The sequence below is a fragment of the Ammospiza nelsoni genome, chromosome Z, assembly GCF_027579445.1.
Source record: "Ammospiza nelsoni isolate bAmmNel1 chromosome Z, bAmmNel1.pri, whole genome shotgun sequence".
Taxonomy (NCBI): Eukaryota; Metazoa; Chordata; class Aves; order Passeriformes; family Passerellidae; genus Ammospiza; species Ammospiza nelsoni.
In genome coordinates this window covers 41,513,048-41,538,050 of record NC_080669.1, presented here as the reverse complement: position 1 = coordinate 41,538,050, position 25,003 = coordinate 41,513,048, and the positions used below count along the sequence as shown (strand labels likewise).

At 37.8% G+C, this 25,003-nt stretch overlaps 1 protein-coding gene across 1 annotated transcript in view; it reads left to right on the top strand.

Annotated features, from left to right (window-relative positions):
• The window catches only part of KDM4C (lysine demethylase 4C), a 252,607-nt gene that overhangs the window by 164,372 nt on the left and 63,232 nt on the right, over window positions 1-25,003 (top strand). The window contains exons 16-17 of the mRNA XM_059492547.1: window positions 2,359-2,414; window positions 5,546-5,654. Coding sequence (XP_059348530.1) covers window positions 2,359-2,414; window positions 5,546-5,654 — 165 coding nt within the window. The remainder of the gene's footprint in view (window positions 1-2,358; window positions 2,415-5,545; window positions 5,655-25,003) is intronic.

The following is a 25,003-nucleotide window of genomic DNA, read 5'->3' as shown; positions in this document are numbered from 1 at the left end:
ATGGCATGAGCTCTCTACCCCACAGTCAGTCAACCACACCATCTGGGAGACAAAGGGTAAGAAAGATGGTGGCCAGAGAGAAGCTTCCTGGGAAAGCAGGGGCTTTTGGAGTTGCTCTAGTGGCAGATAAGTACCCACTCATGAGGCGTCAGTGCCTCCACCCACTGCTTCCTCCTGATGCCTGCTGGGCTCTGCTGGAGTTGATGCTGATGTCCACCACACTGCACAAGTGTTCAGGGAAGGAGAAGAACTGGTCTGTCAGATGTGGGGTGACCTGGTCTGTGGAAGGGGTACAGGGATTACTCCGAATCAGTGTTTTATTGCAATATGCTGTTTTTCCGATTGGCTACTATTGCAAGCCCAGAGAAAAAAACGACTTTACTGGAAGTGGTGTAGTTTTGATCCTTTGGGTTCCCTGATTTATTAGTCAACATATACTTCTAGAAATGGAAATGTGATCTGGAACATATTAGGTCCCATCCTGAGGTTGTTGTCGATAGAATAATGAACCTCAATTCTCTTCCATAAAACTCTGCAATAATATTCAGTAGTTAAAAGGGTGCTCCATAAGAGAATGTTCTGCTTTTCATAGTTTGGTTGGTAAAGCAAAAATTTTGTGCTTGGATAGTAAAGAGGATCCAATTGTCACAGGAAAGTGTTTTTCTATGGTTATGAAAGATGTTTTTCATAGGAAATGTAATATATCATTCAAATAAATTTCTTACAGACATTTGTAGTCTTCATTATTTTTAAGATAAGATCAGAGTGGAGTATAGCAGAAAGTTTTTTTGGGTTTTGCTTTGTTTGTGTTTTTGTTTGATTTGCTTGTTTGTCCTGCAAGGGCAACGTAAGTGTAGGGGTTCAAAATACACGGTCTCATATAGGTATACTGTCACAGAATATCTTGACTCTATTTGTACATTCTTGCTTTTAGAAAAACAGCTGGGAAGAAGAATAGTGTCCAGGTTTAGAGCAAATTTGGGGAAGAATCCCCCAAAGGAGCTCCGGTGGGAAAAGCAGATCCAATCGGCCCCTCCCCCCAACTGGTCTGGGAGGGAAAAATACCTCCTGGAGAAAGGTGGAAAAAACCTGTTTATTAAACAGTAAGACCAAAACAATATCAAAGCAATGAGACCCCTTGCCACTCTAAAAGAGATGACAAACTGAGAAAACCCCGGGTTGAAGCTCAGCTCACTCAGTCTCTGATCAGTCCGTCCGGTGCTGGAATTGTTGCAGGCCAGGCCCGGCCTGGTGGGCCTCAGGTGCAGCTGCCGGTGCTCTCCTGGGTGTTCAGTCCAGAGCAGGTTCAAGAGGTCCAAAGAAAAAGGAAAAAAAACAGTCCAGGGAATTTCTCTGCCTCAGCTAGCTAGAACTAACTAAAAAACAAAAGAAGAGCTCTCTGCCCCGCTGTCTGTCCGCAGACAACACAGTCAGGAGCAGGAATGTGGAGGAGTGAGTGCAGTGTCTGAAAACAAACTGCTGCTTCTTCTCTCCCCCCTTCACTCTCTGGAACACTCTTAAAGGTACAAAACTTATTATTATTCAACATAAACAGAATGAGACGATTGGGAATAAAAGCATCATATAGTCAACCCAGGACAAATAACTATGGTCAAAACACTTTTTCATCAGCTCCTTTCAAGGGATAAGAGATAAAAAAGAGAATTAAAGGAAAGGATAGATTCAGAAATGAAGGAGACTGAAGAGGAGTGAGGGGTTGGAAACACAAAAAGAGTGTATCTGTTCGAAAGCTCAGTTTTACGTAGAGATAGGAAAAGCCATGTTTTTTAGCGTGTTATCTAGGGACTGCTGAACACCTTGCTGAGTGCCCTGAAAGAGATGGAGTTGTACTGAAGATCAAAGCAGTGGAGGTATACTGCAGGAAAAAGAAAAAGAAAGAAAAGATTTAAGCTAGATCAATAGCTTATGGGTCAGTTTCTCAGTAACTTCTGTTAAACTCATTATGTGCCGTGGTACTTTGTTTTACCTTTGTAAAACGTGTGGCAATTTCCAGCCTTTCTACAGCAGTACTGATTAAAAGCGATGGGGACTTTTTTTTTTTTTTGTTTTGTTTTTTGGTGTTGATTTTGTTTGGGTTTTTTATTACATTTCAAAGTGATTCAATCCCTTCATCTGTAAGTAGTACTCAAATACCTTTTTTCTTTTGGTTGTACGAGTTCTCTTTTTATTACTATATCCATTTCTTTCTCTGTAAGGAAATGCTGTGCTTGTAAGTGGCAGTATGTAATCCAGTAATTAATTGCTTTAGCAGTTTGCTTTATCCTCAAGATCAGATGAATAGAACTGATTTGTAAACCATCGTTAAAACTCACTTTTTCTACTGTGTTTTTATTTTAGGAATGTTGTCTCTGCAATTTGAGAGGTGGTGCATTAAAGCAGACTACTGATAAAAAGTAAGTATTATGTTCTTCAGGACTGTATGTGCTTATTTTTAACTTTATTTCCTGTCCATTCCCAGGTGCAAAGCATTTGCAACCTGAGTTATTTGACTGTGTCTCTTTAAGCTAAATCTTATTTCTATTGAAATGTGGCGCTGGCATTTTGTTAAATAGTTAGGTAGTAAAATGTACATTTGTTTTAATGTTTGCAAATGCTTGCTCATTCCAAATTTTAATCTGCTGGCCTTTTTGCAAATAAAGTAAATGAGAGAGGTCATTTAACATTGTTTGCATGTCTTATCAAACAGCAAAGTGTATTTTCTTTGCTCCTGAAAATTACAGTACAATAATTTTGAACTTCTAAACCCAGTATTTTCAAAGAATTATTTTTAATCAGGTTGAAATAATTTTCAATTCTGAAGTTTGTTTTTTTCAAACACACTTCTGTCACACACTGTCAAAAATAGTTTTGTTGCTGACATCATGCTATTATTGTATCTGGCTGATAGAAACTATAGCAAGTAACCCTTGCTAAAGTGGAAAATGTTGCAGCTTAATGTTTTTTCAAGCCCTATAGTAGAATAGTCTTACATGCATTTTGAATAATTTCGTAATTAATTAGCTCATCTTAGTAGCTTAGCAATATCATGTAGACCTCTTTCTTTTGTGCTTTGGAATGCAGTGGTAAGACATGATCTAGGTATGGCATTGTTTTTCTCTTACCAGGAAAAAGGAGGTGGAAAGAATGTATGTATCAGTGGTTTGCAGTTGATTTCATGACTCTTGTCCAGTTAGGAGAAAGTTTTTTAACTCAGGCCATATCTTACCTTCAGAAAATATTATTATTGTAGCTATTTTAATGGAGATTTTTGCCAGTACATTAAAGTTCTCAGCTGATTTTTAGTTCCGCTTTAAATTCCCTTTAATTTGTTACTTCCCTTACTTGATAAATACAAAAAGAATTACAAAAATATTATCTCAGTAGAATTTATTATGCCCTTTTGATATTTGCTGCTGGTAGCTTAGTTTCCATGTTGCATCTTTAAAAATATGTATATCTTTCTTTGTATATCAATATAAATTTGTTTGAAATGTCTCATAAGATATATTGTGAGGAAAATGCACAGAGGTTTGCATAAAATCGCTTTTCTTGTGTAATTATATATAAGGTTTTTGGGTTTACATTCTATTACTCTAGGTTAGTTTAGTGGATTTGTGAAATGGGATTTCTGTAAAACCAGTTGAACTTTTGTTTTTACTATTTCTGTAACAGCACCTTACAGTTGTTACACATTGTAGAGTTTTTGATCTGTCTTTCAGCATTAGCTATCATTTCAAAATTTTGAGTTTTCAAAAAAGTATGTTACAATTTAACCTTTTTTCTCCAACAGCTGTAAAATCTAATGTGCATTCTCCTTTGCTCCTTCTTTACTCTCTACATACTAATTAGTGATACAGGAAGAGCATGTCATACTTTTAAAAGCTAATGGATCAGACTGGTATGTGTGCATGCAGTAAGCAGTTTGCTGTATAGGAAGACTGAGATTTCTTCTTTTCAGCAGACACAGGAATTGTTTTGAGTCTGTTAGGTTGAGAGATATCAGAGGATAAATGTTTAATTGAAGGTTGATTGAAGAGGCATTTTATTTATAGCTTTTCTGGCTCATAAAGCTTAGATGGTACGACAATGTGGTTTAGCAGGTAGACAATAAGAAGAAAACAGCTATTACAAAAAATATTTTTAAAAGTCTCAACTTCATGTAAGTTAAAACATGAAGAAACTGTCACCATAATAAAAGGATGAATCTGCCAAGATCTATCTGTTTTTATTTGGGCTGAACTGTATAACTTGCTAATTGGTATGTCATCTTTATATACAGGTCTTATTTCACACTTCGACCAATGCAACTTTAAAATCACATGACAGGAGTTTGTTTGGTCCCTGTGTGTCATATTATTCTTTTGCAGATGTTTTTGTCAAAGATGACTTATTGAAATATTCCTGCTCTAGTGCAAGAAAGAGAATTTTATTTTTGTTTTCTGCATCACCCTTCATCTCCTTCTGCTTCAGCCCACATTCCTATTAATCTGTTAAGATGCTCGTGTAATCTGTGTTTCTTCAAAATGTACAAGAAGCGGAGTGAGGCCAGCATTCAGAGCTTACAGAAACAGAGCAAGTGGAGTAATGAAAACAGACATAGAGTAAATGACAGGAAATAAGGCAAATATGAGTAAAAAAATGGAAATGTTTTCCTTTATTCAGGATATAACTGAATTCTTGTCTACCCCAAAAAGATTTTAGAAGTAACTTCTTGTCTACCCCAGAAAGATTCTAGAAATAGCCTCAGAAGGCTGCTCTTTGATAATAAAAGTGTTGTTAGCTTCTCTGGTGCTTCATGAAATACACAGTTTCAATATTAATTTCAGGCTTTTTAAAGTTTCTTTTAGCTTTGTTATTTTGAGATTCATGTATCGGGAGGATTTGGAGTGCTTTCTGATGCATATAGGAAGCATGTGGTATCATCTGACAAACCTCCGGATGTTCCATTGAAGTCTTGAATGTAACACTGGCCCTAGGTGCTTGCAGGTGCTTTTGCTACCAAAGGAGATCCAGTTCATGTTGGGCATTGCACTGGTGGCTTGCTCACTTTGCTGCTTGGATGCCTTTGTGTCTGTAGACAGAAGGCCTTGATAACATTTGCATTTCCTTTTGCATTTTGATAGATACATGATTAATTGTAATCACATTTGTTGTGTAAGAATAGTTTCTCAGGTCTGAGTAGTGTTAATAATGACTAATAAATGCTGTAGATGATAAATTACGCATGAATTAAATAGTGTGGTGTTTACATATGTACCTGAATAGCACACCTGCAAAAACTTCTTACTTAAATAAAAAGTAAAACATGCTTAAAAATTGTTGCAATAAAATCGCAGTCTGAAAGTTTATTGACACAAAGTGCTAGTGTTGCAAAGTTTGTTAAAATGTGTTAATGAAGCTTAGGAAAGCCTAATGAGGAAGTAACCACAGATGGGTATGTTTAAGAAAACCAAAGCAAAAGCCAAATATGCAGCAAGCAACAACTTCAGCACTTGTATTTCTATGAGGTTTTTTTGTGGTATTTTTGACTTGCCACTTTTCACAGGTGGGCACATGTAACATGTGCAATTGCCATCCCAGAAGTCAGATTTGGTAATGTCACAGAGCGTGCTCCGATAGACACTAGCAGAATACCCTTGCAAAGATTAAAATTGGTGAGTAGTATATTAATATATGCTCCATATATGCATTGTTATTATGGTGTTCCAGTATTTGAATGTATTAAAAATCTGAATTGTGATGGTTATTGCCAGGTAAAGAGCAGTAAGCTGTGTTTAAGGTAAGAAATAAATAACAAGGGTTTTACTGAGATGGGCCTTTTGAAACATAGTGACAGTTCATTAACAGTGGTAACAGTCTTTGGTGCTCTCTTAAATGTAGTTCAAACGTGTTCTTGCCCTGGAGAAGAGTAACAAACTTACCAGTATCAACTGTGAATGCTTCATTTTTTGGTGTTGTATTGGTGATGAAACTTAAAAAGGCAGGGAATAAAACAGTACATATTTGTGAGGTCTTTTTATTATTGATTTTTACCTTGACTATTTATGAAGGTGAAAGGATGCATGGTCTGTTTGTTACATGATATCTCTGCCGTCAGGGTATTGAAAAATACGCATACACTAAATCACACATTAAACAGTGTCATTGAGGAGCACTGATATACTCTAGAACAGGATATGCACAAGTGCAAAATGTGGGTTTTTGCTATGTTATATAGTAATTACTTAATCTGTCAATGTGTGCATGACTGTAATGTTGTCAGATAGAAAGTGCTTAATGGCCCATTCAAATTCTTAGAGGAAGTGTAAATTTCCTGGATCATCCCACACTGTTTCCAATGTGATTCTTGGTGTACCTTATCTTGTACTCACTTATTCTGAACTATTAATATTTTCTCTATATTTTAATTCCCTTTTATTCCATTAATAATTTTTTTTTGTTTTTGCAGCTGTATGCTTAAATGTGGAAATGCAGCTTGGAGTGCTTTAAAATTGATAGCCTGTGGTAATCTGTTTCGATTTTTTGTTCAGAATTTTTAAAAAAATTTGTTATCACATGTCCTTTTAAAAATAATTTAAAAGATGTATGTAAAGAGTATATATATATAACATAAAAACATAAGGCAACTTGAAAATTCCCAGTTCAAGTGTTCAAAACACAGAAATCATGGAAACATTGTTGGAAATGACCTCCAAGATCATCAAGTCCAGCCTTTGACTGAATAACACAAAGCCCACTCATCTCAATCTGCCTCATCTCAATCTGCCATATCTGACCATTACCAGGGATGGTGACATCATCCAGCTTTCCTGGGGAGTTTCCTATTTCCTGTTCCAAAGCTTAACCAGCCTTTCAGTAAAGAAATTTCTCCTACTATTGAACCTAAGCTCCTCTGGGACAGTTTGAGGACATGATGTCTTGTCCTACTGTTTTTTACTTGGCAGAAGAGGCTACCACACCCTCATTTCAGGCAGTTGTAGAGAATGATAAGGTTCCTCCTTAGCCTTCTTTTCAGAACTTCCTCAGCCACTCCTCCCAGGACTTGTACTCCAGGCCCTTCCCTAGATTTGCTGCACTTCTCTGGACATACTTGAACACCTCAATATCCTTCTTGGATCACAAGTTTCAAAGTGCAGTTTCACTAGTACCAAGTACAGAGGGACAATCCCTGCCCTGCTCCTGCTGGCCACACTATTGCTGGCACAGGCCAGGATGCCATTGGCCTTCTTGGCCACCTGGTCAGGTCATGGGCAGGACCCAGCACTGGGCCTTGTTGAGCCTCACACCACTGGGCTCAGCCTGTGATCCAGCCTGTCCAGATCCCTCTGCAGAGCCTTCCTGCCCTCCAGCAGATCAACACTCCCACCCAGCTTGGTGTCATTTGCAAACTGATAGAGGGTACACTTGATCCCCTTAGCCAGGTCATAAAGATATTAAAGAGAAGTGGCCCTGATTCTTGGGGAACAGCACTTGTGACAGGCCACCAACTGGATTTAAATTCATTCATTCACTTCATTCATTCATTCATTCATTCATTCATTCATTCATTCATTCATTCATTCATCAGATGTTGAAATGTATTCTGTAGACTGTCCATGACTTACACACTGAAAGACTAACAGGAGCCTCTTGGAAAAGTATTGAATTAATTTGGAGCAAGTGTTTCTGAAATTACATGACTTTAAAACCTATGTTTTTTCTGCTAAATATGGAGAAATTATATTAATCACTTATGAACTGTTGAGTAATTTTTAGATTTTCTTCTGTTTTTCCTTCAGTGGATAGAATATTGTTTTTAGTCTTTAATACTTTTTCAGTTCTTGATGCTTTCTTCAACATAAAATGGCTTTTAACCACTTGTATTATGTACAGCTGTATGTAAGCCTATGGTGTCCTGCAAATATATAAAAGTTTAGAAATGGAGTTCTTGCCTTCCTTAACACTGTTTTTTAAAGAAAAAGAATTTGTATATTTGTGTGGAATGAATGTTGTGCAGAAGGAACTCGACTGAATGCAGGTGAAATGAGAGGCAGGGTACTTTATAACCGTCATAAATGTAGTAGTGCTGTAGGTAGAAGTTGCCTTTCTGTGAGGGAAGGAAGCACCAGAATCCCGGTTACCTCATTATACCTTATTATTCCAAGATTTAATTTCTGACATTAAATTTATAATGAAATAATTAGATTTATATTAATTTAAGGGGAGTATGCAGGTCAGCCATTTCAAAAGGCTCTGTAATAATGTAATGCCAATGGACCAATGCTTCTTGGGTAAAGGAGCAGAAAGAAAAAAATCTGCCCTAAAATCACTAGCAGGCTTTCTGCCTTTAGATTTTGATTTTGTTGCAATTACTGCATCTGATGATTTTACTCTGCTCTGTTTCAGAGTAAATACCCTAGCTAAACTATGTTTCCTGATTGACTTTATATGATATGATGTTTTTCTGTATTTTAAAAATAAAAACAAATATATGTGTGTGTATGCCTGTATGTATACATATACATATATGTATACATAGTAGAATTGCATAGATACTTTTATTTTCTCTAAAACACAGTATATTAAATACCTCTTGTAACATATTTCTCTTGTTTCCTGAAACACGGGGTTCCTACTTCTCTAAAGAGTTTGCTGCCAATAGTCCTCTGTGTATATTCTAGCCTTGTGTATATTTGCCACATTATCCTCAATTCAAAAATGATGTTTAAGTTAGTCTTCCCTTCCTGGCTGCTGATGCTACAGAGTAAGAAGCTCTCATACCCACTGGCACTGTATATTTTTCCTCAGGGGAATCACAGAGATTATACGCAAGTGTATTATTTCTCTAAAAATTCCTACCTCTTCTTTCCTCCAGTCAACCCCACTGCATACTTACCTTTCATTCCTTTTCATTACCATTTGCTCTGTACCTGAGAGTAGACAATTGATACCATCTGTCTAGCTGTAAATTTCTGTAAAAGCATAGTGAGTTTTTCACTCCTGGGAATATGTGAGCAATTGATGCAGGTCAGTTTTGTCTTTTGAAATTGTAGGGACTGTCAGTGCTGCTCTTTAGCAGCTGTCATGGTTTCGGCCTGGCACAGAGCCAGTGCCCCCATGAGAATACCCTCTCCCTGGTGTCTGCTGTGAGATGTGACCAGGAATAAGCAAAGCAGGCTCCTACTTAGAAATAAAGAAAACTTTATTACCTAAACTACAAGAAAAGAAGGAAAAACCTATAAGGGAAAAAAAATGGAAAACCTTACAAAAAAGCACTTTCCTCCTCCCCACCACCCAAAAATTTCCCAATCCAATACATTCCCCCAAATCACCAACTGCCCAGTCTGGCACCACCCTTTAGGATATTCAAACTTCAGTCCATGAAGAGGAGAGGAGTCCTTCTTGCACCATAGGCTTCCCCTGAAAACACACTGAAACCTTGTGTGCTTCCATGTCACTTGGCACCGCCCGGAAAGTCCTTTTGCCGCTTGTGACATCTTCCTTCCATGCCCAGTGCTCTCACCACTGTGCATGGACCAGAGCTGCTTTTAGGGTTGTCTTTCAAGGATGCCTTGTCTCACTCCAAAAAGGCACAGTCTCTGCTTTGGGACATCTGTTCCCCCCATTTTTTCCAACCCCCTGGGGCCAAGGGGTCCCCACAATGAACCCTCCTGGTTCTGAGGCACTGCCTCCCCCTAAGTGCAGTCTCTGTGTCACAGGAATAAAACTGAGTCTATGGCTACACAAGAAAAGTCCAGCCAAAAGGCCACTCCAGTCATCTTTCCCCACTCAGCCAGGCTTCTCCACATCCTTCGGGCCAGGTCCTTGTCTCATCTCATCTCTTATCTCCCTTCTTATTCAGCTCCGAGGAGGATCAGCATTTTTGCAAGGTCCCAGTCATGTAAGAAAAAGGGTTAAAAATTTCAGTCTCTGTCTGTCCCAGAGCTCCGGCAATCCCACACTTGCTGTTGCTCCGGCCGGGCACCTCCTCGCTGCATTCCCCCACCTTTTCCTCCTGGGCCGGCCGCTATCAAATTCAGACGCCAGCTCTCCTCTCTCTCTCTCCTGGGGGGGGGAATGGCTGCCCGATGTCTCCTGGGACTCCTCCACCCTTCCATCCTCAAGGGCCTCCTCACCCCCCATCTCTGTCCAGGCCCAGGCCGACCACAGGGCTGCCCCTCCCCGGCCCAGCAGCAGTGGCTGGACGGGGGAGGGCGATCTGACCTCTTTGCCTCGAAGTCCCAAGAGAGCCTCCCAGGGCCGAAGCTCTGCTTTTAACCCCTGGGTGTTCTCGGAGGTGTGTCCAAGCCCCACTGGCTACACCAGGTGCCAATATCAAAATCCAAGCACCCATTGGTTTGACCACAGCATCCCAGAATTATCACTTCTTCCTGGTCAAACCACCACAGCAGCTAATTCCAGCTTCACAGTTATCCTGTTTGATAGAGAAGGACACCTTTCTTCATCTTTCTCCACCATTCAAGCCAGAGGCTATCAGAGCAAAGGCAAACTTTGTACATAATACCTTTACATTGAACATTCATAAGCAGTAATTTAATAATTTAAAATAATTTTAAAAATTAATTCGGGTCCATTTTTATAATCCATTTTGTGGTAAAGCATGAGGTATGTAATAAATAAATGTGGTCTTCCCTACTGTGCCACCTATCCTTTACAAAATTTAGGATGTATTTTGTTAATTTTTTTTTAATGAGCAAAACATAATGGAAAAAAATATAAAGGAATAGATTAAATACTAGCATGCAGCCATACCAAAATTAGATATTACACTGTAGGAGCAAATGGTTCTAGTTGTTTGAAACATTTTCTATCCTTGTCCTCCCTGTTCCTTCTCCCTAAAGTAGTAAGAAGTAGCAAGAAACCCAAATAAGCAGAATATCTACTATTTTCAGAGATCTGTAGAGGAGAACCAGACATTTTCTTTAATGTAACATCTACAAAGGAACAGAAAAGAAAGTAAAAAGCCAATTTTTAAATTTTAATACAAATTAAAAAACATCTGTGTAAATATGAACATATTGGTAGGCTTTTTTTTTTTTGTTTAGCTAGTAGATGTGGAGATTGCAGTTGAATTGATTTCGCTAGAGGTTTTGGGTTGAAATCAGTGTTTCCTGTCAGTCTTTCTGCTATTAAATGTTCAAGATATACTAATTTCTTCCAGAGTAAAACTCAGTATTTTTATCATACTAATAGTAGTTTATAGCTTTAAAATTGTTTATTCAACTGTTTCACATTGGCAGGTTTTTGGGTTGTTATAGCATGCCAGTGTTTTCATATTTCTCTAGCTTTGTCAGTAGGGTTTGTGTCATGTACTATCACTGCTGAAAACTTACATGACAGTGAAATTTTCATTAAACATTGCATATTTTGAAAATTTTACCTGAATGCAAGTAGACTAAATGAATAGAATGTTTAGCTGGGGTTTTTTCCATAGGGGAAGAGAAGAATGCGATGCACTCAGGTGAAATCACTTCTATTTTAGGGATATAAACCCATGATATTGTTGGACTTTAGCTGACTTCTCATGTGAAAGCAAAAGACCTCCTAGGCAACCTCAGTGTTGCATGCCGCAAAGATGCTATAACCTGTAGTTTCTCCACAGTAAGTCTGTGATTATGCATTTTCTCTTTTTTGTTTGTTTCCCCCCCCCCCCCCCCAAATATATTTGAATGGAGAAATGAGATTATCCTGGTCTCCTTTTGTAACAGAGTCCGGCTATCTTTCTTCATTTTATGATGTTCATATCCATCAGGCACTTTGAGTTCAAATAGCCACACGGAATGACAATTTGTCATTACCAAGCTAGGAAATAAATAAGTTGAATATGGACATTTAAGTACAGGTTCTACAAAGAAATGGCTGAAGGGATATCCCATACCATATCAAACATTATAAACCAATATTTTCCATGAACTACAGTATTCTAGCTGTTTTGTGGACACATAGTTCAGCTGGTTTTCTCTTCCAGTGGTCTCCAAGTTTAATATCAGACATAAGCTAGTGTGAAAACAGGAAATACAAATGCTTACTTAAGTGCTTGTAATCACAGTGAAAATATTAGGAGCAGATAAAAGAGAGGCAAAGGTACTGAGAAGTGATGGGATGCAGGGGCACCACTTGAAATTTGTGTAAATATGAAGGCAGAGTTGTAGCTAATGACAAGTTGGAGGAAGTATGTAATTTGTAGAATTCATGCTGTGAATGAGCGTGGTGTCAGCTTTCATCCCAACGCTGTTAAACAGCATCAAACAATTTACCCAAAGCAGACAAAGCTTAGGCTTTCAGCTGAGTTTAGTTTTATTTAATTTATTTTTGCCTTGTTCCATTTGTCTTTAGTGTCCAAGAGAAGCTTGGTGTGTGCTTACGCTTTTAAAATTCCATTTTTCCTTGACTATTTATGTCTATGGGGCTTTAGGTCATAGGAAACAAACTGGATTTCTTCGTGCATCAAAGTCAATGATAAAATTCAATTTTACTTTGGGAAGAGAAAAGCTTTTCCCCAAGTACCTAGATCGTCTCTGTTTTCAAAAGAGTGTTAATTACTCAGCTCTAATTATAAATATGAATTATAGCTGCATAAAAAATCTCTGGAGATAAAAAATTCAGACTGACCTCTCAAATATCAAATCAGCCTTTGAAAGAAAGTGCTCTCTTGTCTATTTTTCTATTTTTATTGAAAGATGAGGCTTAAAACTGGAATTAAATAAAAGCCCTTGCTTTAGTTAGTATATGGCCAAGGAATTCAAGCCAACAGGAATATTGAGCCTAGTGTCATTCAGCCTTGCCAGGCATGTGACTTATAATGAATGTTGACCTTGTAAATAAGAGTGTTTAAATGTTTCATCAATTACAACAGAAATACCTAAATAGATTCATTAGCATCTCTTCTTACACCTACGTATTTTGAGATGTCAGCTCTAAAATAATGATTTCAATAGAATATATATCAACTTCATAGTGAAATACCTTATCTTCTTTTGGTATTTTTTATGTTGTAAAATGCTTGGATATTTATTGGATTGACTTTGTCTTTATAGGCAATTGCTACAATGCTGTACTGAAACGTGCACATGCAATGCCTTTGTTTCTCTACCTTTAGAGTTTTCTATTATTTTTATACTTGAAATACTATTTCTCCAACAAAATAGAGGTAGAAAATGAGTTTTGGAATAGCTGAAGTTGCCCTGAAGCTTTTGATGACCTTAGATTTGTATTTGACAAGTGAACCGAGTATAACCACAAGTGTACTCTGACTGAAGAACATTATTTTGAAAAGAAATCTAGTGTGATGATGACTGATCTACAAGCCTTTCAGAATCTGGCTGAAACCATAAAGATTTTTTAGAAGGCTGTACACTTTAAAATTTACACCTGAAGGCAAATAATAGTGAGCTTGAAAGCTGAAGATTATAGTATTGAAAGGTACATCAATTCTAAAAATATAGAGATTTCTCTGTGGTATGGCACTGAAGAATGGATTCAAAGCAAAAAATTTGTATGAGCTTTTAAAAGAATGGGCACATATTCTCCTGTGTGTCATTCTGTTTCAATGATTAAAAAGGATTAAAGACATTTTAGGACAGTGCTCATCTAATCTGTTCTAATTTGTAATGAAATTCATTTGTTAAACTACAGTGGGCTAGTAGAGCTATTGCAGCTGTGTTTGTGGAAAAGTAGAGAAGCACTTGCAATGATGTATATCAGTGTTGCTATGTGTTTCTGGTAATACAAAGAAGTATTGATTACTTCTCAGTGTTTCCAAAAATATTGCTGAAAGGGCCATTGAGTAGAATCGTTATGCCATAGATGTAGTCATGTATTAACTAGATCATTGCACATATTCACAGGCAGTGGGACCAAAATAGACAGAAATCTTGTGCCAGATTTTAAGATATTTCCAAATTGCGTTATAATGGTTTATGAAATAGCTTTTAGTAATATACTTTACTTCAAAAAGTGTTAAACTAAAAATAATGCAATAGTTGCTTACTGCAATATTTAATTTAATAAAAATCTAGTGACTCATTGCTATCATGTGCAAAATAGAATTTACTATATATCATTTGGTCACAGCATTCATTGGATTTTTAATAAGGATATTAGAAGAATATAGTTTGCTGGCAGTATAGTACTTACTGTCAGATCCTATTGCAAACTGTCAAGTTTGTATCTTGCAGTGGTATGGTACTATCAAGTCTTATGAAAGATATGGCAAATGTTAGAAATGCATTACTATAAATAATGTCTGAAGACATGAGCAGAAAGAGGCATAAACATGTCTGCTGTTAAAAATGTAGAAACTGTCAAGGATTAACTGTGTCCAGTGTATGCAGAAATTACAAATCTGGAAAAAGAAAACTGGTACCAGCTTTATATCTGTAAGAAAAGAATTTGCAGACACCAGAATCCAGGAAGATTTATCTCTGATATGCACAAGTTATGTGCATGGGGTTTTTTTGTATAGTGATTGTAATGGTTTAAAGATAAATTAAAACTGCAAAATTCTTCCGTAATTTTGTATCACATCTCTGTTCAGGCTAGGGACAATCCCAAATATCAATACAAGCTGATAGATGAATAGCTTGACAGCAGCCCTGCAGAGAATGACTTGGGAGTACAGGGGATAAAGCTGGACGCAAGCTGTCAACGTGCACTTACAACCCAAAAAGTCAACAAGCCAAGTGCATCCTAGGCTAAATGAAACGCAGCATGCCAGCAAATCAAGACAGGGGCCTTCGTCCCTCTACTCCACTTTTGTGAGAGTACTCCCCGCTGGAATAGTTCATCCAATTCTGGGGTTTTCCAGCACAAGAAAAAAATAATGGACCTGTTAAAATAGGTCCAAGACAAAAATGATCAAAGGGCTGGAGCACCTCTGCTATGAAGACAGGCTGAGAAGGCTGAAGCTTTTCAGCCTGGAGAAGAGAAAGCTGTGGTGAAAACTTACTGAGGCTTTTTAATACTTAAAAGGAACTTCTCAGAAAGACAGGGAAAGATTTTTTTACCAAGACCTGCTGTGACAGGACTACCAGCAAGTGTTTTATACTAAAAGAAGGTAGATATAGATGGGATACAAGGAAGACCTTTTTTATTACACTAAAAGTTATACCACTTTATATAATGGTATAATGCTGGAGCAGCCTGCCCACAGAACTTGTGGGTGCCTCATCATTGAAAGTGTTCAAGATCAGGTTGTATGGGGGCTTTGAGCAAACTGGTCGAGTGGCCATGGAGCTGCAACTAGATGATTTTTAAAGATTCTCTCCAACCCTAACTGTTTAAAGGTGGTTATGAAACAGTGGGGACTTCCAAGAAATTAAAAAAACAGTGTGAGGAACTGTATGGTTTTTAAAAATGTGTAGTCAGTAGCACAGCAAAATTTATTCAAAACTGCTTTAAACTTGCATATAATAAAAAAGTAAATTTCTAAAAGATTGAATAATACAACTTTATGGTGTCATAAACCCAACTGGCAATAATTGCAGTGATGCTCCAGTTAAAATCCCCTTACCCCGGATACAAAGGTGATGCAAGATTATGGAAAAATATTTTCTGTTATAAATATGCCTCTTAAAAAGGGTAATATTCTCTTTCGTCCAGTCAGTGGGCACTTTCCCTGATTGCCATGACTTTCCAGATGTGATGGAGAGTGGCTTGGCAACTAAATCAGCCAATTTCATTAGGACACTGGGATGCATCTCAGTCCTATGGACTTGTTCAGGTTCCCCTGGTGGTCTTGAACCTCATCTGCTGGTTCACTGGGAATGACTTCAATTCCCCAGTTCCTATCTTGAGATTCAGGGATTTCAGAGATGTGGGAAGAGTGATTACTAATGAACACTGAGGCAAACAAAATTATTGAGTACCTCACATTTTCTTTAATCTTCCATTTCTGACCAATGTGCCTATAGAAGTCATTTTTACTATTCTTTGTATCCCTTGCCAAATTCAGTTCCAACTACATCTTAGCTTTCCTAATCCTGTCCCTCCACAATCAGACAGCACTTCTCTTTTCTTCCCAGGATGCCATCCCTGATTCCACTGCTTTTCCTTCTTGTATTTCACTTTGTCCAGGACGTCTTTACTGAGCTATGCTGGTCTCCCGCCTTCCCTGCCTGAATGCTCAGTGGTGGAAATGGAGAGATCTCAGGCTCTATGAAAAATGTCCTTAAAGATCTGACAGTTCTGTTCCTTTTTCCCTAAGTGCAGTTTTCCAGAGGGTCCCATCCCATTATTTTAATTACTAAAATAACTAAAAGTTCAGGCTTCTAAAATTCAGAGTAGTAACTTCAACCTTTCTTTGGCCCCAAATCCCTGAGATCATGAATTCCACCAGGGCATGACCACTAGAGCCCAGACTGCCACCGATTCTGACCTCTCCAGTTAGTTAATCTGTGTCAGTAAGTAGCAGGTGCAGTAGCACTTCTCTGACACCTGGAGTAAGAAATTATCCTTGATGCTGTCCAGGAGTCTCCTGGACTGCTTCCATCTTGCCGAGCTGCTTTTGTAGCAGATGTCAGGGACTGTCCTGACAAGTCCCTGCAGCTGGATCAGAACCTACCAGAGTGATGCTCCCTGCAGGTTAACTAGGAAAGTTTTGTCAACAGGGTTCCCTCAATTGAGTGATGGGTAATAAACACAAGCCATGAGATTTTATTTATTGGCTTGGCTTCTGATTTTCAACCACAAGCTCTTGACCTGTTCATCACTGTTTTTCAAAGATGAGTTTGTGCAATCAAGTCCAAGAAGAGGGAAAATTGTCTGTCCCCCTTTCCTTGCCTGTCCCTTCTGAACAGTTTGTAGTTGTTAATCGGAATGCTCCAGTCATGTGATTTGTCTCACCAAATTTCAGCATTTGTGATTAGATCATAGCTTTCCATTTGCACAGTCACTTCTAGCTCCTTCTGCTTGTTACTTATGCTGCATGCCATGTCATAGATCTGACATGTTTTAAGGATAGAATGATGAGCAATTGATAAATTAATTACTTGGAAATAATTGGAAATAGTTCAAAACTCGGTTCAGTGAGAATTTTTAGCTTTCAGCAGTTTGGTTTTTTAGTACTTTAAACTAATTTTTTCCTGTTGTTTCCCTCACTTAAAATTCTCTGCCACAAGGCATATGTGTGGTGATCCTTGAAACATTACTGTGAGACCTGTTCCTTGAAGGGTAAAAGGTCCAGTTCAGGTTATAAGCTTGAGAACTTGTCTTCATGAACAGATACTGGTTTTTCTTTAGGAAGCTGGCTGCTATTTGAAGTAATATTTGTAAGGAGATGCTGAAGAAAGTAGTAAGTTGATTTGCACAGCAAATTCTGGGGATTTAAAGTAACTCAAGTTAATGTTCATTTTAAAAAGGAAAAAAAAAAGATAGCTGAGCTGCTGCCTGGGGTTACTTTTTTTTCCATTAGCTGTAGTAGTTCTCTGTGAGCTTTCTATATATGCAATTTCCAAGAAAAAGGATAAGGTATCTATTGAAGTGAAGGGGAGACGACCATCCTTTAATGCATCGAACTCCGATTTATTGATCGATCGGTCACTTTAAATAACAGTGCTGATTAACCTCATGCATATTACAAAATCCAAGCTCACGATAGGCTAACAGAGAAAACTCTAACCACTCCTTTTGTTTTACAATACCTATGATTGTTTATTAAAAACAGAACCAGTGTTCCCACTGTGATATGAAAGGTTCCCAAAACTTCCATATCTGTTCCCAGGGTGCCATCTTTTCCCGGAGAGGGTGTTTTGCTTGTTATGGGAAGACTGTCTGAGAACCTTGTTGTTTATAAAGCCATGCATGAGAGAGCCTAATTGTTTATAGAAATCAGCCTGGGAACTGCTTTTGGAACTGCTTTGCAACTACCTTTTACTGTTCTCTCAACTTTATGCCTTCATGGCCTTTTTAAGCCATGCTTGAACTCTCCACAGGTATCAATTTTAGATAAAGTTTTATTGGTGGAAAAATGGCACAGTCTTTTAGAGACTAGTGATTTGTCCTGCCTTTTTTCCTGTGCAGCTTTTTAAACATTTAATTTATTTCATGCTACTGTTTTGTTTGGGAACCCTCTCTTACCAGGAGAAGGTATGGTCTCTTAGACAGCTCCCCTAGCTTTCACTAGAGTTGAGTCTCTTAAATGCCCTGAATGACAGACAACACCATTTTGTTTCTGGAGAAGTGATTTATTTTTCCTGTACACGTAGTGATGTGAGATCATTTGCTAGGCACATCCAGTATGTTTAACCGTGTGGTCTTCAGGAATAGCTGTGTGTTGTTTTCATTACCAGCAAGCATTACATCTGTCTTGTCAGCTCTGAACTTAAGCAGCTTACTTATTCCTTGCACCTTATCACAGCAGGGCACTTGGCAAGCTGAGAGACTGCACTGTCCAAGTCTGACAAATATAAATCTTAAAGCAATGTCAACATCATAAGGATGGCGCTGCAGCCTACATCATCTTCCAATTTGTCCAGTAGCCTATCTTTTACAAAGTGACACTATGACAGAAAATTCTCTTGGTGGAGAGTCAGTGTTACTGTCTGCTTTTTCAGCAGAGAAGGAAGGGACTGTGTGAGAAGGTTTCATAACAAAATCATACACAGATTGTCACAGAGCTCATAAAATGAGTAATGAATATGTTAACTTCATAGTTCAGAAAATTTAATTTTATGAAACTGGTCAGATATAAGGGCATATGAACACAAGTGGAGGCTGCAGAAAATATCCTGTATTTGAAAGTTATATATTCTTCTGCTTTTTTCACATCAGAGCAATAGTAGGAGACATGTTCTTGAGTACGTTTACATCAACTTGACTATAAATAAAGAAGCCATTGTAAATACAAACTTTTTTTTGAAACTTCTTATTCTGAGGAAGAGATAATATATAGGAATCTTAGTCTTTAGCCTGGTGTCTCAAGTTTGTTATCTCCTTAATTGGAAAGTATCCATCTACATTCAGTGTTAAGACAGCATAGAAGTGATGGCTGGAGAAAGAGAGCAGTGCAAGCAGCAGAAAAATTCATGTTACCTGATACTGCAGGATATTCAGCCATCCAGTCTGTAGCTTTTTGGTTTTCTTCTACAGTATTAAAAATAAATTCCTTGATGATAGAGGAATTGCAGTCTTGCAGTAGACTAGCACTTACATGATTTTGGAGAAATTCCAGATCTGTGACTAAGAAGGCTTGACTTATATCACAGATGTCCTTTTGGTTCTGAGCATTTTGCTTTTTGACCATCACGGAAAGAGTATTTCTGTGCTTGTGAGAGGCATTTGCTTTTTATAACTGATACCTGCAGGCTGCATAATTTTGCTGCCGTAACAGTTTGCAGTGTAGACTCAGCATATTCAGAACTGCTTATAATGCCTGGGCACTTTCCAGTTCACCATAGTTTCAAGATACCCCATCTATCTGAAAAATACTGTGGTCACTATGAAAGTTGCCTTTGAGATAACTGTCATGTCTCTTTTTCCCTTAGGAGTTTTCTATTTGCAGTAATCCCATCTAGTTCTTTAACTAGTCATGGTAAAAATGATCTCATTATAGCAAGTAGAAATAGTATAGCTTTTAAATAGAAATTGAGAATTTGCAGCTCTCTCCTGGATGTGATTTGTTAGGTAAGCGGAAAATGTAGGAGATGAAGGTTTGCTGAATGCGTCTGCCATTCCTGCCAGAATCACAGAATTATTTAGGTTAAAAAAGACCTCTGAGATAATCTAGTCCAACCCTTGACCAGACATCACCTTGTCAACCAGACCATGGCACTGAGTGCCACATCCAGTCTTTCCTTAAACATTGGGAGAATAGGCTGACCTCACTTAACTAAGACCTTCTTTCAAGGAGTTGTAGAGAGTGATAAGGTCTCCTCTCCTTTTCTCCAATCTTGGCTCCCTCAGCCACTCTTCATAGGACTTACTCTTCAGATGCTTCACCAGCTTTGTTCTGGACTTGCTCTAGTTTCTCAATGTCTTTAATGAAGTGATATGTTTCCTAATACAGTTTAGTTTTTTGGGTGCTGTTTTTCAGTCTGTTTGGGTGATTTCCTTGTTTATACAGCTGAGTAATTGTTACTAACATACAAGCAGGTGTCAGAGGAGTACTTGCTGATGAAACATTTGTATAATTCAGAACTTTGTGCTGTCCTAGACAGCTTTTTGTAAATAACAAACATTTGATCCAGTATTTCCAGATATATGTGACTCAGCCCTTTTTTATGATGATTTTCAAAATAAGTGAAACAAAATGACAGCATAGGCATTACAAGAGCAGGTAAGCAATATAGACATAAGGGAGATATACTAAATGCTTATCCCTTGCTATCAGATTACTTAAAAAGAGGAAAATTAAGATCAAAATCCTTGTCAATTTGAGCATGGTGAAATGGTTAGTGAGCAGTCAGTGGGATGGGATTATGGATGAGACTTGGTAGACTTTCAATGTATCTGATCTGTGTGAAAGGAGAGTTGATGCTGCAAACTGATTTTCTTCTTGTTTTAGATCTGAAGGCCGGGATTGACCTATCAGTCGATGTAGAACCTTGAACTGTAGAGTGCTTTATGAGGGAAGCAGCCACCATTTTTCACCTTAGTGAATATTATTTGAGAGAAAAGAGAAAACTTCAAAGTGCAAATGAACATTGCATCTAAGCTAAAGGAAGAAGATGCATAACAAATATATTGAGAGGAATGAGTAGAGTCCATATTGTTCATTTGGGGTGGCCAGATTAATAATTTTTGAATGGTTTAGTTTCTAAATTTTTGTTTTCTTCAGTGCAGCAAAATCTGAGCATAAAATAACTGTACTAGAAATGTTTTTGTTCTTAAATTATCATCATAATGCTTTCAAGTATTACTTAGTTTTGTTAATGTAACTAAATATGTGTTAAAGAATATTATCTCGGTATGCGCAGTAAATTGGATTTTCCACTGTCACTATGAGAATAGTAGTAGAATTGGTAAAATGAGGATCTTCTTGGCTTGCTTATTTATCTAGCTGTAAAAAATTAAGACATACAGAGCACTTGGTACTGATCACACCATAAAAGCCTTCTTTGTTTTTTATCTCAATAACACTTTTCTTTATTTAATGCATGTGATCACCCAATTAACTTAATTTAGGTATAGAAAATGCAGGTTTTGGATCCTAAATATTTTATTAGGCATCATATATATATGATGCATAAAAATCATAGATGCCTATATGTTGATGACTTTCAACTGAAAAAACATTAAAAAACCACCCACTACTTTTGCTCTGCATTTTGTCACTGTGCTGTTGTATAATGGTAACCCTCTATGGTATATTGCATACCCATTGCTTTGAAGGTTTCATGGGCTGGTAAATATTTATGTAAATATGGTAACCATTACATTCCAGGTGGCTCAAAGGTATTGCAAAGACCCTTTCCTTTCATTCCAGTAAAATGATTTTGTATTAATACTTGGCTAAATTTTTGTATTGCCTTTTATTTGCATGTAGATCTTTGCTGTAGATGTCCATTAATCACAGAGCCTCTCAAGTAGTTCCCAAATGATGTAAAGGATACCCACATACTACTTTATCTTTCCTCTGAGGGAAAAAAATTCTGAGTATGTTGTAGTAATCCTTCCCCTTCCCTTCTCACCTTGTTTTTACCAGCTCAATCTTGGCAACAAGTTTTGATAGTACATGGTGTTCCTTGAGAGTGGAAAGTGGTTAAGGTAGTAGGTGACCCAAAATCTTGAGTGATTAAGCTGGTCCTAATAAAAACTGTCTTCTGTGCTAACAGGTTTATTGTGAAAATTTTCACTATGTACAGGCTTATGGATCTAAGCTTAGCTGACAGTGCTGACCCTTGGTCAAGGAAGTACTTGGAGTTGAAAAAGCTTAAACTTGTGCAGTTATCCTTTAGGGATGTGTTTAAGGACTAAGGAATGACCTTAATGTACTGTTAGAAATGTTTGAGAGCTTACCAGCATCTCACCTGATGCTTTTTGATTTATGTTTTTACTGAAAATGGAAACATTTCTTAAGTGCCTGGGATTTTCTTTAGAGCTGTATAGAGGGTTTTATGTTATGAAAAAGCATAGTGCTTCATGGAAATATGGGATTATTTTTAAAGGAAAGAGAAGTATTTAGTTCAAATTAAAACTTCACTTCTTTTTCAGGCTTTTAAAAAGATTGGAACATTTAGTTCAATTTTGGTTTCTTTTTATTTGTGATTAGAAGGTTCATGTCTGTCATTTAGAAATTATCAAAATGACAGTTGTTGTAGGTGTCACATCTGACAATTTATTTTTTCTTACATTTCTATGTTACTGATTTCTGTTTCATAGGAACTTCTTGATATTATTTAGATTTCGTAGGTATAGTTTCTCTTACAGATTTAAAGTTTTCCTGCTTTCCTTAGGGTTTGATTAGAAGGTCAGCTTACTTCATTACATAATCCTGAGAAGTGATATTGCTAAATAGAGCAAAGTTTTATGGATTTACTGTGGGTTTAACTATAAAGAAGAAATTCACAATGGTGATCAGAACAGTTTAATACAGTGAAATTTTAAGAATAAGAGTCTGAAGAATAAACTATGTTAATCAAGGTCTTTTCTAGATTAACCGCTATTGTGAACATAAAAATTAATTAATATTTTTAAAATCAGAATAGCAGTATACAGTCTTTTCTGCTTTTATTACAGGTGCTGGTGCTGTATTATAGGTGTAAACAGTAGGATTTATTTATTTTGTGGCAAGGTTATAAATCACTGAATTTTCTATGCTGAAATTCCTTGGTAGATCTTTATTCTAAAATAATTAAGAAGATGAATATATAATTCTCCACAATAGGTTACAGCTTGTAACTTAGAGAAGGTTGGGAATGCACCACTTAGAGCTTTTGGTGATTTATCTGACTTCTGTACCTTATTTGTAATGAAATTGCTTCTTATCTAAACAGAAAGCTTCAAACTTTTCAAATACCTGCCAAATGGTAAACCTTAGGCAGTAAACTTGGAAGGGAAAGACTCTAGATAACCAAAGTGATAGTTTGTGGGTTTTGTTGAGAAGTCTTAGTATAGCGTTAGATAAACCAATTGCCAAACCAATTGCCAGAGCATAGAGACACCCACACAGATCTGGTGGCTCTCAGGAGAGATGCTTACAAGGTCTGGACATTGCCAGAGGAATTGTGGCCACCTCCATATGTTTACAAAACAGCCTGGGGAGTGTGAGTTACCAGGGAATGGTGCAGAGTTACTGCAGAGGGATGCACAGTAATGGTGTTGACACCTTATCAGTTCAAGCAGTGAGTTGGTGGTCGTCATCCTCCTAGCTCCTGGCAGAAACTATGTCTTCTGCAATAACCGGAACTGTTGTGGCTACCCAGAGTAAGTTCCCAAGAAAACATGCAGCTGTTCAGATCTCATAGCAGAGAGATCTGCTCTCCATGAGCAGAGCATGTGTTGCATTAAGAGTAATGCAGATTCTTCTGTTGTGTTGAATTTGGCAGAAAATAAACTCCCTTGTATTGTAGCTGTTCTCTGACGTCAGAGGGATTGGGAGCTGCTAGGCTTAGATACTAAGTAATGGCCAATTAAACACTAAACAACAGAAATTGAGAGCCAAGTGGCACTGTGAATCTGGTTGGGTTCAATGAGTGCTACCATGATTATGGATTTATAGACAGCGTGATACATTGTATGCCTGCTGGCGAACAATGAACTGTCCTGGCAGGACTTAGGAGTGTGGTCACGTTCAGTAACTCTCATGGCCAGGTGCAAAATCATGTTGTTTACTGAGCAGCAGAAATGCACGTTTGACAGTGATACATACACTGTCTACAGAAGGACATGTGAATACCTCAAATATTAGTAATAAAGCTAACAACAAATACAGTACATTTTGACATGAATATATATTGCTAAAAGTATGATAACAAACACAAGCTTGCTTTCTGAATTTTCTGAAGAAGCACTTGGTAGAGCTGATTATTCAAGTCTTGCCCAATAAGCATCCCTATGGGGGAGGAGATAGTTATAGCCTGTTGATCATCCCAGAATACGAAGGTGAAATCTCTTGTCATGCATTTCCACTTACACTACACTTACAATGAGTTTTTCTGAGGGAGAGGAGAAGGTAAAATTACAATTGTAATTTCATATTTAGGTGGAGTTTGACTGATTATAGGCATAAATTAGCATATGTGAGGGTGTGAAAAGTAGTATGTGTTTTGGAGTTAAAGAAACACAGAAATACAGGATGAGTCAGGTTGGAAGGCACCCAGTGCTCAAGCAGGGTTACCCTAGAGCACATTGCACAGGATTGCTCCAGATGATCCAGCATTTAGCAATGGGCCTACTTTATCTTTTGTTTTCCTTTTGTAACTGATGTATTTGAAGAATCCACTTTTGTTGTCCTTGACATCCTTGTCCAGATTTAATTCCACATGGGCCTTTGTTTTTCCTGTTTCATTTCTACTTACTCTGACAACCTCTCTAAATTCTTTCCAAGTGACCTGACCCTGTCACCAGTTCCTGTGTACTTCCTACTTACCACTGGGTAATGAGAGAAGTTCTTTATTTATCTGCCAGGTCTTTTTTCCCCTTTCTTGCACATTTGGATTCATTGCTTTTGAGCCTGGAGGAAATGATCCTTGATTATCAACCAACTCTCTTCAGCCCCTTTACTCTGCAGGATTGGTTCCTATTGGTTCCAATTTTCTTCCCAGAAAATTCCTGCAGAAGCTCAGGTTAGCTCTCCCAAAGTCTCTGGTTGTGGCTACTTGCTACCCTGCTTTCTCCTCATCTGGAGCTGAGTTCCACACTCTTACTCCAGCAAGGCCTACTCTGTTTGTTAGTATCAGTTGAGCAGCACACCACTGCCTGGGGGATCCTCCACTACCTGTGTCAGGATGTTGCCATCCGTGGTTTCCAGGAACCTCCTGGGCTGTTTGTGTTTCACTGTGCTGCTTCTGCAGCAAATGTCAGGGGAGTAAAGTCCCCCAAAAGAACCAGGGCCTGTGACTTTGAG